Raw genomic sequence first — 16,435 nt, forward strand, 5'->3', positions numbered from 1 at the left:
AAAAAACTTTGTTTTTTCTAGACCATTAAAAACGTAATTTTTTACAACCCGAAAAACGTGTGTACGCTGCATATCTTCCAGGGGCATTTAGCTACACAGCATGTATGTAATTGTATTGCATTGCTTGTTAATGTCCCATCCCTCGTAATTAACTGCACTTGACCCATTCATAGTGTGGGAATCTACAGCAGTGTATGTTCAGAACAAGTTGTACTATTGAAAAATCCCATTAAAACCCCTATCAATGCCAAAGGCTTTTTGTGTGCGTTCTTTAGTTTTAAGATGTTAACTCTTGTTAACATCTTTTTTTGTTTCTGTTTTTCACAGATTATGAGGGGTGGCCTGTGTGATACATTATATATCGGAGCTTAGAGTACGCAAACCCTAGAAATAAACATCTCTTTTGATTTAACTTGCTTCCATTTAGTGGTATACCAACAGGGAATGGGGGGGAGTCTGCCCATGGGTGCCACACATTGTGGGGGGGTGTCAGGCAGGCCGGAAATGGCAATAGGGCACCCCAGGCACTTGCCAGGCTGCTACAGGCTCCCAGTCTAGTATCTGCAGGTGAACAAGTGGCCGCCCTTTGGAACTGCAGGCTGGGCTCATCAGGCAGGACTCGGGAGTTGGACAAGGTTAACAAGGGCTTGGATAGGGGGTGGGGTGCGTGGTGATGTTATGGAGCGGCAGGACTCTAGACTAACTGACCTTCCTTCACACTGGAGCCTCTACTGGGTAAACCCCAAATGATACAGCAGAGTATTCAGCAGCTTTGCCCTGGGCCCTGTCACACTGACCTTGAAACCCAACATCTGTGACACGTAGGGTTGCCACCTCACCCCTTTAAACAGGAATACATATGAGTTACTCAGGTTCTGAGGCCAATTTGATGAAGAGAAGGCACCAAGTATGTTTAATTACCTCTTTAATAAGCCATCAGCATGTGTAATATGTGTTCGGTTTTAAAGGGATGGGGTGGCAACCCTAGTGACACAGACTGGGTTGGGGGCAGGGAAATAACACATGTATATGTACACAAAATTTTTTTTTTTAAATCAGAATTGATCTAACACAGTGCTTCTGCCAAGGAGTCTTGGCAACCTTGCTTGGATTACCTCTAGAAGTTAAAAGAACATCTCCTGCTATGTTATGGAGATTTGGAGAGGGAAAGGTGTTGTAGTCCAAAGTAATATGCAGTCTAGGGTGAAACCACGACCATTACATAAACACAGTGTTGTCTCCCTAGCACAGAAAGTATGTTATTGGCAGGATCGCCAGGTATAAATAAGGGGGGGGGAGCCCAACAAAAACGATTGCAGCCACCACATCCGAGGACTGGTAAGCTGCAAAGCATAACCTTTTTGTTCTTGGATTTAGATACACTTTAACGCGTCACAGACTTGGAATGTAAGGAACATGTTTGTTAGGCGTTTGTTAAAAACTCTGTTCCAAAGAGTATATCTCAGCACACAAGCATTTGGTGAAGCTACAGTTTGATTTGTGATCATATGATTTATAGTAAACCTGTACTGCGCATAACAGAGTTATTGTTGCGGGAATGGTTAAAACGTGTGACACGAAGAAGGCTGGATGATCAGGAATCTTGTATTCTCGTGAATTTGAGTAATTTTTCAGACTTCTGCCCAAAAGTGCATTAGCTTAGAGCAGGACCAAAACATGTGGAGCAGCGTTCCTCTTCCCTCCTGGCATCTCAAGCAATGGTCCGTTGTATTGGGATAGCATTTGTGTAACATATCCGTCAAAACTTTTAAAGTTGGCTTCTTGAATTTTTGTGCCGACTGACAATTTTAAAGAAAATCAAATAATGTTTTGTTATTGGTCCTATGTAAATGTACAATTTTTAACTCCGTTTCCCATTTTCTCATACAAGATAGGGGTGGTTGTACGGAGGGAGTGCTCAGTATAAAACTTGCGCCAGGGTTCCATCATCCGAACAGTATTCATCAAAAGCAGGGGTGGACTGACAACTCATGGGGCCCCCGGGCAATAGAAGATTATGAGGCCCATGGGCTTACAGATGACCACCACGCCAGGAGGCAGTGCAGAGGCGGGGCAGCTAAAATCTCAGGATTTTCACATCAAAAGCATGTCGGTTTCGGACATATCAGGGACAGATGTAAAAAAAAACAAAGATTTTTACATACTGTCCCTGGTTTTACTGAGCCTGGCAACCCTGATGGGGGTATTGTGTAATTGGAGGGCATTTCAAAAGGGGAGATTGAAGGTGCCTGTGTTGCTTGTCAACGAGGCTTTAGAAGGCCATTGTTCTGCCACAAAATCAATGGGACGCTTGACCAAGGCCCGATTGGTGTAGGGTCTTGAACGTATGAGATCTAAGGCCAGGAGAAAATAATGGGTTCCCTAGAATAGGAAATGAGGGGAAGTCTCGGATAGAGAGGGAAACCTGTGCACAGACTTGTGAACATATACAGAGTGTGGTACCTAGTAGAGGATGTGATTTTAACTGAGGTGGTATGTTATCGTAGAACCACAAAGCTCCTTTTATCGGGATGTCTGTAAAGGCACGGTGCAAGTAGAAGCAGTTATTTTATGATGTTTGCTGTACCGCAGGACAGTTATTCATTCTTTGTCTTTGGTAAAGATTCACTAGCAAATAAATGGGTTTTTTATCTCAGCCCAGTGTTTTCCCACTGGTTTAGGCTAGAGCTGTAAACGGGATATTTAATAGCTTAGTCTCCCTGCTAAAATCACTGCCCGTTAATCGAGACCAGTAGCAATTGATCACTTTAAACAGATGGAACAAATGTCTGTCAATTGAATAGACCACACAAATGGAAAAAGCTAAACCCTAAGCAGATAGAAAAGACACAAATGAATGCAGCTTTGTAATCTTAACCATTTCAGCCCCGGGAAGGTTTGGCTGCTCAATGAACAAGGCCTTTTTTTGCAATACGGCACTACGGCGCTTTAACTGACAATTGCAAGGTCATGCAAAGCTGTACCCAAACAAAATTAACATCCTTTTTTCCCACAAATTTTTGGTGGTATTTGATCACCTCTGCGTTTTTTTGTTTGTTTTTTGTGCTATAAACAAAAAAGAGCTCTAATTTAAAAAAAAAAAAAAAAAACACAAAATATTGTACTTGTTTGCTATAATAAATATCCCCAATTATTATTAAAACATTTTTTTTTCCTTAGTTTAGGCCGACATGTATTGTTCTACATATATTTGGAATAAAAAATTGCAATAAGTGTGTATTGATTGGTTTGCGCAAAAGCTATAGCGTCTACAAAATAGGGGATAGATTTATGGCATTTTTATTATTTATTTACTTTTTACTAGTGATGGCAGCGACCTGCGATTTTTTTTTATCGGGACTGTAACATTATGGCGGACACATCGGACACTTTTGACAAATTTTTGGGTGGATTGACACAGCGATCAGTGCTATAAAAAAATGCACTGATTATTGTAGAATATGTCACTGGCAGGAAGGGGTTAACACTAAGGGGCGATCAAGGGGTTAACTGTGTTCCCTAGTGTGTGTTCTAACTGTGGGGGGAGGGGACTCACTATAGGAGATGACAGATCGTGGTTCCTAGCTATTAGGATGTGTGACACACGCGTGCGTGGCCGGCGGTCATTGTAACCATTGGCACCCTCGCAGTGCAGCGGGCACAAGCGCGCCTGCTTTTGCGCTTAAAGGAGCCGACATACAGCTATGACGGTTGGCCGGATCGTGCCGACCTGCCGCAGTATGATGACGGCTGGTCGGCAAGTGGTTAATACATCATTACATGTATTTTGAAATGCAAGCATTGTTCTTGCAGCCTTGTCTGTGTCTGTACAGCAGAGCTGGCGTGTGAGAGGAAGAAGCAGAAGAAGGAAATCAGTTCAGGTGCAAAGAAGCATGCTGGGAGGAGAGAGCAGAGTGATCTACTGTAGATAGACATACAAAAGGAGCTGATCTGAAATGGATAGAGGTAGTGTCTCAGTCCAAAAGTAGTATGCACACAACAAATATTTAGCCCACGGGACTTTTAAAGAGTCACACCTCAAACAAAATATATGAAAAATGTATTCACATATATCTAAAAACCACATACATCAATGCATAAATAGTGTATCACATGAAAAAAACTTTTTGGTAGGACCTACAAATGCTATAGAGATACCATCAATCTGCAGCAACTGTGCAACTAATCTCGATGCTTCTTCAGGAGAGGCACAGGGGAGTATGGTTAAATGCAAGATGCTTGTCAACTCACATCATGGTGGTCAGGCTGCAAAGTACTTGAAAAAATCATATATAGTCGTGTATATGGTACCCCAATAGAGCCTACCAAGAGGTCCACTATTCTTCCCCCGGGAGCTGTGAAGGGACGGGGAAATGTCAAAGTGATGTGCTCACAAACAGGCTGATCTACTGTAGAGATGAGCTTATCATTGTGCTGCTTCTCATTTTACTGTCTAGTCACACAGTTGGGAGGGTCCAGGATAATCTGGGCTCAGAGGAAATGGGTTGAATAGCTATCAGACTGAGGACATCTAGCAGCAGAAAAAAATACTGTGGGGAGATTTCTGGATTAAAGGTGACAGCAGGTGCTGCTTTTTGTTTTTAATAGGATATTCTTTTTTTGTTTTTTGGCTGGAGTTCAGCTCTAGTCTCTCAGGCCCCGTACACACGACGAGGAACTCGACGTGCCAAACACATCGAGTTCCTCGTCGAGTTCAGTGTGGAAGCCGCTGAGGAACTTGGCGGGCCGACTTTTCCCATTGACAGAACATGTTCTCTTTTCGGCCCGACGAGTTCCTCCTCGGCTTCCTCGCTGAAAAGTGTACACACGACCGAGTTTCTCGCCAGAATCCAGCTCCGACCGAGTTTCTGGCTGAATTCTGCCGAGAAACTCGGTCGTGTGTACGGGGCCTCAGGATTGCACAATGCTCCAGTTGTTTGTGCAGGATTGCTACTACAAGAAATCACTAATAATTTTAGTTGTGTGATAAAGCTGCTATGAATTGCTAATGCAGCTCTAGCCTAAAAGGGTCCTGTCAGACTCAGACTGGCAACTTTGTAGCTGCGGTCATTCTCTGCTACAAATCTCTAATGCTGGTTCCAATCACTAGTTCTAGTACTAGTTCTAGTAATCATTATAGTTCATGGTGATTTGTTTGAAAAGTAATTACCCCCTTGGCACCGACCGTACGCACATATGTGGCCTCGGATTTAAGGGGTTATAATGGGATGATGCATGCATAATCCTGATACCGTTTTTTAGAGCAGGCGGTCAGCTCTTCAGGGATAACAACCGATGCAACTAAAAGCCGCTCGGTTGTTATCCCGGAGGAGCAGGAGGGGACGTCCCCTCCTTCTGCCGCCTTCCAACGCTCTTCTCAGGCCTCTCATCCCACCGAGAGACCTGAGCCACGATCTGCAACTTCTGTCCGATACAATGAGACTGGAAGGAAGCCGGAAACGGCTTCCTGTGTAAACTTCCATGTGTTGTGTTGCTTCCATGTGTTGTGTTGCTTCTATGTGTAAACATGGAAGCAACTTTGCAACGGTTTACGGTTTACTTTACTGCTAATTGTGGCGATTTAAAAAAAAATGCTGTTTTTGGCGATCTGAATACTTTGATGTGTAAAGGAGGGATTTGGGGTCTTTTAGACCCCTTATCCCTTCATAAAGAGTACCTGTCACCACCTATTACTGTCACAAGGGATATTTACATTCCTTGTGGCAGCAAGAGACCATGTAAAAAAAGATAATAAATAAGGAAAAAAATGTAAAGCACCCCCGTCCCCGCGAGCTTGCGCAGCAAAGAAAAACGCACATGTAAGTCTCACCCACATATGTAAATGGTGTTCAAATCACACATACGAGGTATCGCCGCGATCGTCGGAGCAAAATAAATAATTCTAACACATGACCTCCTGTTTAACTCTAACTTGGTAACCGTTAATTGTTTTTAAAAGGACGCCTATGGAGGTTTATTTTTTTTTTTTTTGGGGGGGTTTATTGAAGATTGCACAATATAATACATATTGGTTATACAAATTTTAAATTAAGTAGTTGTGTATATTTATAACTTTTTTATCTTCTCTACAATTGTGTAAAAGGAAATATAAAACAAGTATAAGACATAATATAATATATAAAATAGAATAATAATGAAATAAGATAATTTAAGAAGTACCAATTGTGTACTTATAAATTATAGTATAATTTTAAACATGCAAAGGGTAAGATAAATCAGATTAAATAAACAAACTGTCAGGGGACAGTCAAGATCAGCTTATAGCATAACAGGGGCCAAGATCCGGCTAGGTGGCTTGGCGCGTCCTGAAGTGATACGTTCATGTTTTTTTTTTTTGTTTGTTTTTTGTCCCACATAAAACTAGCTTTACCGACAGTGTGTGTAAGGGTTTCTTTTAATTAGTTTAGTTTTATTTGTTTTTTACATTTTAGTACAAAAGCCCCTTTACCAGTTCCCCAGGTCAGAAGCTGGACAATGTGCCACCCCTTACCGGACTGGTAACTTTTTCAGAGCCAACCTTTCCAGGAACAAGAATTTTACAGGGACAACACCAGCCCTTCTTTTAAAGAAAGGGTTATTTGCTTCATTTGGCTGTAATAACAGCCTATTGTTTGCCCGAGAAAAGACTGGCTTGGAGGGGGTCTTCTGTACTGTTGCACACAAACCATTAACTGTCCAGTTGGCCATGAACCATACCAAAACATTAAAATACTTAATTTTTCTGTACTTTGCATTATTTTTTTAGTGACAGGCTTTTTTTTTTTTAAAGTCATAGTTGGAGTGTTTTTTCCTTTGCTTGAAGTGATATTAAAGGCAATTTAAAAAACAAACAAAAAAATAACAAACATGTCCTCCTTGTCTGCTCTGTGCAGTGATTTTATACAGAGCAGCCCTAAACCTCCTTTTCTCGGGTCCCCCGTCGGCGCTTCTGGCCCCTCTCTCCTGTTGAGTGCCCCCAGAGCAAGCGGCTTACAATGGGGGGCACCCAAGCAAGCGCGCTCCCAAGCTTCTCTCTTCTTATTGGCTCACTGACTGTGATTGACAGCAGAAGGAGCAAAGATGGTCATGCCCAGCGTCAGTCTCTGGGTATGTCTACACAAGGGAGGGTTTTACAGGTATTTAATATGCCTAATAATAATTTGTGTGTTCACCCAGAATGCACATGTTTTGGTTGATGCTGAAGAGTTTCTTATACTTTGAAGGACTTGTTCACACGATGTACAGTAACTGGAATTTGTCTGCACTGGACTGCACTGCAATGCCAGTTACTGCAAGGGCAACTAGAAAACGATTGTTTCCTGTGTGACCTGTAATTGCCACAATGCTGATGTGATGTGTGTTGTGATACAGTGTGGAAAAATACAGCATGCTTGTGTGGTTTAAAAGTGATTTTAATATGCGTTGGAAGGGACTCTTAGGACTCATTTATAACAAACTGCATGTATGAGTATGTGCAGTCATGTGTTTTTGAATTTCATTGTGCTGGGCTGGGAAGTAGAGAAGAGCACCGCCTGCTGTGGAAGTGAGGAGTAAGGTAAGTATTTTATGAATTAAGCCATTAACTATTGGCAGTGCAGGGGGAGGGTTAGGGTGTGATTTTTCATTTTCAGTATATTGGTGGCCTTCAGCTTTAAAGTGGTTGTAACCAAAAGAAAAACCTGCTTCGGTCGGACGTGCATGCTGGAAAACCAGCAGCCGACCAACTACTGATCAGTGTTCTCCGCCAATGGCAGAGAGGGCTGATCAGAGTGTTCTGGTGGGGGGCCACCCTACTGGATTGCACAAAAAAAAATTGTAGAGTGTACCGGCTTTAGTGGTTGCTGATCCATGATTACTGTGATCAGTTTACGTGCCCACAGTCTCTCCCCCTCCCTCCCTGCCTGTCAGCTCAGGAGTCTGTGTGTCAGCCATCTACTCCCGTCCCTCCCCTTTTCTGTAAAATCACGAATCCCAAATCCTGGAAGCCCCTCTGTTACAGAGAAATAAACTGTGCATTATCTGTGTTTTAAAAATGATGCAGCAAAATGCCTTATGTTGGTTTGACGTCAATAGGAAATCTATAGTCCTCAGAAAGCTGAAGTCTTGTGAGTGCACAGCGGCGCTCTCAAATAAGGTATTTTACTGCATAATTTTTTTTTAAACACAGATGTAGCATATCTTTTTGTTACAGAGGGGTTGCGTGACTTTACGACCACTTTAACAACCTGTGGAGTATGGAAGGAATCTTCCCTTTCCCGAAGAGGGTTTTTTGTTTCTTTCTCAAACTGGAATCTTGTGTTAGGGCTGGGCTCATCGTTCCACAGTGCCTCACCTGGTGATCATTTCCTGCTCGTCAGCCAACCCCTTCTGGCTATTTAAACTGCCTGGTTCATTCTCACATTCCTTCGCCTTAGTCAACATATCTGAGGGTTCTTTGCTGTGTTTTTGTTAAAAACTTGCCTGCCTGACATCCCTTCTGGTTCCTGATTCTGTTTGCTGTCTCCAACTACGCTGACCTCTGGCTTCTTGATTTACTGGCTTACACTGACTACCCGTTTGATTACCAAACCCTGGCTATGTTGTTACTACGTTTACTATTTGTACAATTTTTACCCCCCCCCCCCTTTTTTTTATTAACTGTGTAAACACGGTTGTTGGGATAATCCACATTTTACCTAGTCATTGTCCCATTAAGTAATTGCTGAAACATGAATACATACATGAGTACATACATGAGCTGAAAATTTGCAGAAAAATGGTCGGTTCAGCAGGAAGCGGATTAATTTTTACCCATGCGTACAGCTGTCTGTTCTACAGGAAAGAACAAAAATTGCACCATCTGTGGCCTGCCTTAGTATGGTGATCTCTGGTTTGTTTTCATTCAGCCCACTGGGTTGAATGAAAAAAGACTTGTAGTCGGATTCAGAAAGACTCACGCCGGCGTATCTAATGACGTAAGTCTCCTACGCCGTCGTATCTTGGGTGCATATTTACGCTGGCCGCTAGGGGCGAATATGCAAATGACCAAGATACGCCGATTCACGAACGTACTTGCGCCCGTCGCATGAGTATACGCCGTTTACGTAAGGCGTACGTCCGGCGTAAAGATAAACCACCAAATAGCTGGTCTAAGTCTGTTAGGGTATGGACGTCGGAACTGCCGTCGGATTTTACGTCGTTTACGTAAGTCGTACGTGAATGGGGCTGGGCGTAGGTTACGTTCACGTCGTTGCCATTGAGCCGTCGTATCTTAGGGCGTAAATTCAGCCTGATTCTGAGCATGCGTGCGCATGCTCCGTTCGTTCGGCGCTTCATTTACATGGGGTCACGATTCATTATAATACAACACGCCCACTACCTGCCTACTTTGAATTAGGCGGGCTTACGCCGGCCCATTTACGCTACACCGCCGTAACTTAGGGAGCAAGTGCTTTGTGAATACTGGCCTTGCCTCTCTATTTTACGTTGGCGTAGCGCATATGAGCTGCGATACGCCCGCTTAAACATACACCGCTCTACCTGAATCTGGCCCTTGGTGTGCACCGGGCTTAAGTACAGTGGTAGCTGCTTGTGTAATAACAACTTGGTTTAATAAACATTCCAAAGTACACTAAGGCTTACCGTGCCAACTAGCATTGGATAGGGTCCAGGAAGCTCTTCTCGGAGTGTGAAGGTATCAATAATCCAGTCCCTCTTTTGGCGATGTAATGCTGTTTTTTTATTGAGTTCCTGAAGAATGATAAATAGTAGTGTTATGAAGATATACATGGAGCAGCTTGTATTTTGTTCAATAATAAAACTGAAAAAGTTTTAGCCTAAAGTCGAAGCTCAACCAAAATCAACTACCAGCCCCCCCCCCCCCCCCACCCAATCTATCCAACCCTCTAAAAAAGATCTGTACACTTGCTTATTCTGAAGTCACTCTGGTCCAGTTTCATGATCTGTTCTATTTAAAGCGAGATCGCTGACAACAACTCCAAAAGCATGGGAGATTACATTACCCATAGACTTACTATGGGGTGTTCATTGTTGCCTGTTCCTCCTCTAGAGTTGGTAAGTATAGTATACATATCTTTTCTTTACAGGGTTAGATGGAATAGGCTTAGAATGGGAGTAGGTTTAGATTTCGATTTTGGCTAAACTTCCACTATAAAGCAAAGCTGAGGCTAGGGTACGGAAATCAAAGTGCTTGTGCTTTACGAACATAAATGTAGCTCCAAATATGTGGATACTGATTGTAGACTGTGCAGGCACTGAACTGTAATTCTGCCTGCCATTTCTCCGCCAAAATCGCTTATCCCTAAGTTACTCTGTCTGACCTGTAATCAAGTTGTTGTGTCTGCCCCCCCTGACAAGTAGGGCAGTGTAACCAAAGGCTATTATGAAAGCATGCTGGTCTGATCTGACTGTCTAGGTTACACAGTGCCAGCCTTCAAGTGCACTCCTGAGTGCTGCACAGAGATCCCGTTACTCCGGGAGCCACTTTGTAAATGAGCAGGCATGAGCTCTGAAGAGAACAAGCAGAAACTGGCATCTGTAATCAACCCCTGGTTCTCATGGAGGAATACAAGATTTTGGCACCCATGGTTTTCCTACAGCCATCTACAAAGTCCTGAGATATAGATGTTGTACTATCGGCAGTGTACTTATTCCCATTCATTGCCATTGGGTTCTCATTCATCACCCCTGGTTACCCCAAAGGAATTAAGATGGTAGTGCCCATAACACTGTAACATCCCTATGCTGAGCCCTAGGAAAAAGATCTTGAACAGTACAATATTCTCTTCAGGGTAGGCACCTCCAATCATTACCATTTGTTAATGACTGGTGTTCACATGGCCTGGGTATAGGATTTTTTTTAAAGGGGGATTCTTAGACACACTCAGTTTACTGGACTAGCTTGCACCATGCAGTTTTAATTCAGGTTGCTGTACCCTTTTCTTCTATACCTAAACTACAAGCAACCAAAGAATATAATTCTGTCCCATCCAATATTGAACTGCACCCTATGAACTAAATGCTTAAGAAAAAAGTTCTTAGCAAGCAGAAGTGATTTAAATTAAGGTTATTTGCAATTTTATCCTAACTGGAGATCTCAACTAAAAAAAGCAAGTCATTTCAGGTACAACATGTAAAGAGTCTGGGAAATTTTGACTACAAACTATCTCAGTTGCTTATGGAAAAATAGTTTTCTTCTAAATGATACACCCTAAGGCTTCTTTCAGACTTTCGGTACTGCTTACTGCCCTCTGAAAATACATGCTACTGCTGTCTCCTGAAAGCTTGTGTTTTTTTTTTTGTTTTTCAATTGCCAAGTGGCAATTTTACATTGCTAGACTGCACTGCAACGCGTTGAGCATTTGACTCCCAGTTGTGGTGCAACTGTATTGAATTCAATAGCCAAGTTTGACAGGTAATGCTACCTGTCTAACTCTGTACCCCGAGATATAAATGCAATGGCATGTGTAACAGACCTGTCTGGTCCTATTTATTACTATTCTGGGTGGGCGCCCATCTGAAACGACATTAAAGCATACTGCACACACAGAAATGGCTTTTATCTTTTGCTCATTCTATATCAACTTGTATTTTACTTTTTGTGGAGTAGAACGTTTTGGAACACCTATCTAGTTTTTATGCCGTTTGACACTGATGGGCGTTCTCCCTAATTCCTGTCCTGGGAACATCATGTTTCTTCCTCTTGGTGTGGCATCTTCCCTACAGCAACAAAGCAGACAGTGAAAACCCTTTCATGGGTTCAAATATTTTTCCAATATCATTTGGGAACAAAACTAGCAGTGGACCTTCACAGGGGTTCTTGAAGATCCCCAGTCTCAAAACTAGTTGTAGCACTACCCCCATAGGAGCTGCTGATTAGGATGGATCCTCTGTTTTTTGCCTCGCCCCGTTTTTCAAAAACCTCAGCCACTCTAACCAACCAGTGTACAAACATACAATATCATAGGAAACTACTGAGGGTAAAACTTAGTACCCAAAGGAAACAAGCACCATATCAAAGGAAACAGGCACCAAACCAGTTAAAAAAAGCAAACTTGATATATTGTGACCCAATATGGTCGGTAATTAATTAAGCATAAAACAGTTACAATACAATGGTAACAATGCAATTTAGCATACAAAATTATTAACCATAAAGACTAGGCATAAGATGACATTTAGCGTCTAGATCAGCATAAACAGTAGCAAGGCCAAATCAAGTGCAGCAGTGAAGAGTAGTGAAGTTTACTTGGTGCTGGAATTATACTGCCAAAGTGCATTTATGGTGGCGCTACTAGTCCTAGATGACTGGGTATGCACTGTCCAAAAGAGGGGGAGGGGCAGGGCAACAAATGGGAATGGCAAAATAATTAGGTATGGGGCAGTCCTATTGAGATGTTATTTTGCCTGCTATTGTTGGGGCCTTTTATAAGAGCATTGGTGCACTTAACATTCCCAGTTAACCTGCATGTAGTATAGGTACAATATAGGTGTGGCATTGTCTTGGCACAGGTGTAAGGTAGATATGGTTCAGATTCGGTAAAGTTTCAGCAATGCGGTATAGCAGGGGGTATCAAACTCAATTTCTTCACGGGCCACATCAGCATTATGGTTGCCCTCAAAGGGATGTTTATATCTGTAAGACTAGGTGTCCAGAGCACCATGCCTCCCCTTACATCAAATTTTAAGAGCCTTCCCCCTCACCATCAGAAGTCAAAAGTCCCGACCCTTACATCCCAGTGCACCCCCCCCCCTCCCCCCTTACCTTGTGCTGCTGGGAGCAAAGCTGGGAAACAAAGTTCAGGGTGTGGAGGAGGGCTGGAGTCAGCTGCCAGGGTCTGCTGAATGCTTAGGCCAGGGAAGACGGAAACAAGGGGGTGCTGTGGCTGCAAAGAGAGAAGCATGACCTGCAGCAGGAGCGGTGCAAGGGCCACTTGAAATGGCCCGGAGGGCCGGATTTGCCCACCGGCCTTGTGTTTGACACGTGTGGTATAGGGTTGGTATTGGTGCAGTCGCTCTGTTGCCTAAGTCCCTGCTAGCAGTATCAGTAATTGGCGAATAGCACTCTCACCAGTCCCTGGGATTCTGTGGTGACCTCTCACTGTAGAAGAGGGGGCCTCCAGTGATCGAGGGGAGGCAGGGATGAGTGAATGCTCCCCTCTCCCAACGACAGCAGTGCAGGTGCCGTGAAATGGGCCTGGGTGTCCTCATTTGCAGGCGCAAATCTCCTCTGGTATCTTCTCCCGCTGGCAGGCGAATATTCAGATAGAGGTGTGCTCTCTCTCTCTCTCTCTTTTTTATCTCCTACTCCTCCTACTGCACAAGGTCTATTGATCCCTGTAGTGTAAGGGGTCAATTGGCATCATCATATGGCTGCCATCTCCCCAAAATTTTACGATCAGGATTCCCCCGCCCTCTGCAAAAAAGTTTGTGGACTTTCATGGCTTTAGCACTCCCTTTGCTGGGTGGAGGAAAATGATGCATCATAACATCAGTATCTCAGAGGGAGAGAAGAATAAAAGGCAATGTCTCCTTATCCATATTGTTGTATTGTTATAGCCTAGTACCTGGCTACATAGTAAAAAGATGAAACATGGATGGAAGCAAACTTAAAAGTGGGTATTTTTAACCGCAATTTCCAAAATGGCTTGTATAGCAATTATGTTTGCTGTGCTTTAGCAGAAAAATGGTATACTTAATTGCAAAGTACAAACCGTGAACTCATTCATCTGTTAAGGCAGGGGTCTCCAAACTTTTCATACAAAGGGCCACTTTATCTTCCTTCAGACTTTAGGAGGGCCGGATTGTGACCAAAAGTGGCAGAAAATGTCACAAGCCTAGCATCGGAGATAATAAATATGGCCTCAGGGTTGGTGGTCAAATGGAGGAGGAGTATTCCCCCTAATAGTAGGAGGAATAGTATCCCATCATTGGTATCCGTGGAAGATATAGTGCCCCATTGTTGGTGTCAGTGGGAGGAATAGTGCCTCATATCAGTGGAAGGAATTGTGCCTCAAGAGCCGGATTAAATCTGGCCCTCGGGCCGCAGTTTGGAGACCCCTGTGTTAAGGGAACAAACCAAATAAGGCCTTTCTGTGGCCAGAATATACTACATACGTTTCCCTGGGGTGTTAATTGGGCTCCTACTTGGATTTCATAACTTTATTATAAAGTATACATCATGAGATTTTAAATAGGGATGATGACAAAAACATAAATCTTGCCAAATATTAAACTCAACATATGGAACATGTAGGACCAAGCTGGCACAGTATTATTTTTTTTACAAAGCAACTTACGGTTCATCAGCTGTTGAGAAACTACTATATGTGTTCAATCAACAGCTGAAGGGAAACAATTTTAAGCAAAATGCATTACAGAAAAAAAGAGAAAAAGACTAGGATGCCCCATAACTTTTTATATTCTGATGTTGTTTCTTTTGGTTTTTAGTTGTAGCAGCAGTACCTAAGGGCAAGCTCCTTTTTAAAGCACAGTAATTTCTTGTTATAATTTTGTGTTTCTGGGAATTGGTTTGTGAGGACTCATGCCAATTACTTTAATTACAGTTATTTACACAGTGTTTTCTTTATTCAAAACCTTTTAATCATGATGTTACTTTGATGTTGGCAAAGGTTATTTTTTGTTTCACTAGGACATAGGTCCAAAATGGCCCCTTTATCAAGTAAAGCAGGTTAATATCCTTCCTGGATGATTTTCCTTTTTCTTTTCTTTTTTTTTTTTCCGAGTTGAACATGAAATACTTTTTTTTTTTTTTTTTTTTATAATCAATTTGCATTAGGTTTTTACATGCTGATACAAACAGGTATCACAAAGGAAACAATCCAACAATGTGCTGCTATAACACGTCACCAGCGTGGATTTTCAGTGAACTACCGGTAATACAGTACAAAGTGCAACCTGATTATAAGGCGCACCTTGCACAGGGTAAAAAAATAGGCAATCCGATTCATATCAAGACTATTATACAGTACAATGTCAAGAAGCTGCAGATAGAAATGCCATTCATTAAAAAGGATAAAAATAAAAGAGAAAAATAACTACACATTATTCAGTGACATTAAAGGAATGTGCATGTCTTGTGACAAATACCAAGGATAATATGAAATACAATTACACAGACTACACTCAATAAAGCAAAAAGTTATGAGCCAGCATAAGAACATTAACCTGTACTGGACAGGGTATTAATTGTCTGGTATTTCGTATGAATAGTACATCTAACCAGCCCAGATTTCTTTGAATTTAACATGTTTATTTTTAACAAAATGGATCCAACATTCCGCTTCCATAATGTCATCCACCTCTCTTTTCCAAAAAATCTATTTTCTAATTGAAAGCATATACATGATCAAAATGTTATATTGTATATTTCAACATTGTATTTCAATTTCTATTCTGCTCCTATTACTTTGAAAAACCTTGAAGTTTGTATCATTATTTGTGATGTTTCCCACACATTTACTTGAATTCTGAAACCTATTCACTGTTCCCTGTTGATAAGCACTGCTGTGTCACAGAATTCCTAGAGCCTGCCTTCTAAACTGCAGAGGATTTGAAAGGAGGAGTTTCAAGATGGAGAGTCTGTACAGGAATCCCTGCATGCAGACTGCAAGGTACCATTGAATATGTAGTCCTTGGAAAGTAATTGAAAGTGAGGCCCCATACACACCATAGAATCTATCCGCAGATAAATCCCATCAAATGGGTTTCTGCGGATAGATCCTATGGTGTGTACACGCCAACGGATATTTATCCGCAGATAAATCTCCCCTGGGATGGATTTCCAGCAGATGGATATTTGCTGACATGCACAACAAATCCATCTGCTGGAATCCATTCCAACGGATGGATCCGCTCGTCTGTACAGACTTACCGGATCCATCCGTCTAAAGGGATTCCCCGCACGCGTCGTAATGATTTGACGCATGCGTGGAATTCCTTATATGACAGCGTCGCGCCCGTCGCCGCGTCATAATAGCGGCGACGGCGCGACACATCATCGGCAGAGGATTTCAGCGCGGATTTCAATGCGATGGTGTGTACACGCCATCGCATAGAAATCCTCTGAAATCCTCGAGAGGATTTATCCGCGGATACGGTCCGCTGGACCGTATCTGCGGATAAATCCTCTCGTGTGTATGGGGCCTAAACTGCATAGGAGAAAGTGCAAAGCATGCAGAAAGTTGTGGAATGAGATGGCCAGCAGATAGGCAAAGTACACAACCTGAAAAGATTTTTAATTATTACAACGTTACACCATGGTTTATATTATTACATGTTTTAAAATGAAAATGTGTGCTATGACTATAGATTTCCTTTAAAGTGTTACTAAACCCAGAACCTGCATTCACTATATCTGGTCTCCCACAGTACACAGAACATGGAAATGTAATTATTTAAGTAAATATAAACTGAT

General features: G+C 42.4%; 1 protein-coding gene and 1 long non-coding RNA gene across 4 annotated transcripts in view; one reads left to right on the top strand and one right to left on the bottom strand.

The window, feature by feature from the left end:
* LOC120919217 overlaps positions 1–16,435 on the top strand; it is a 200,794-nt gene that overhangs the window by 182,841 nt on the left and 1,518 nt on the right. For 2 of the 3 annotated variants that reach the window (XR_005744534.1, XR_005744535.1), the window contains one exon: positions 15,546–15,632. This is a non-coding gene — a long non-coding RNA (uncharacterized LOC120919217). Of the gene's footprint in view, positions 1–15,520; positions 15,633–16,435 lie in introns of all 3 variants that reach the window. The other variant, XR_005744536.1, reaches the window with a different exon arrangement.
* Positions 1–16,435, bottom strand: part of LOC120919216 (cadherin-like protein 26) — a 106,461-nt gene that overhangs the window by 57,761 nt on the left and 32,265 nt on the right. The window contains exon 3 of the mRNA XM_040331270.1: positions 9,622–9,729. Coding sequence (XP_040187204.1) covers positions 9,622–9,729 — 108 coding nt within the window. The remainder of the gene's footprint in view (positions 1–9,621; positions 9,730–16,435) is intronic.

The sequence above is a fragment of the Rana temporaria genome, chromosome 12, assembly GCF_905171775.1.
Source record: "Rana temporaria chromosome 12, aRanTem1.1, whole genome shotgun sequence".
In the NCBI taxonomy this organism is placed as follows: domain Eukaryota; kingdom Metazoa; phylum Chordata; class Amphibia; order Anura; family Ranidae; genus Rana; species Rana temporaria.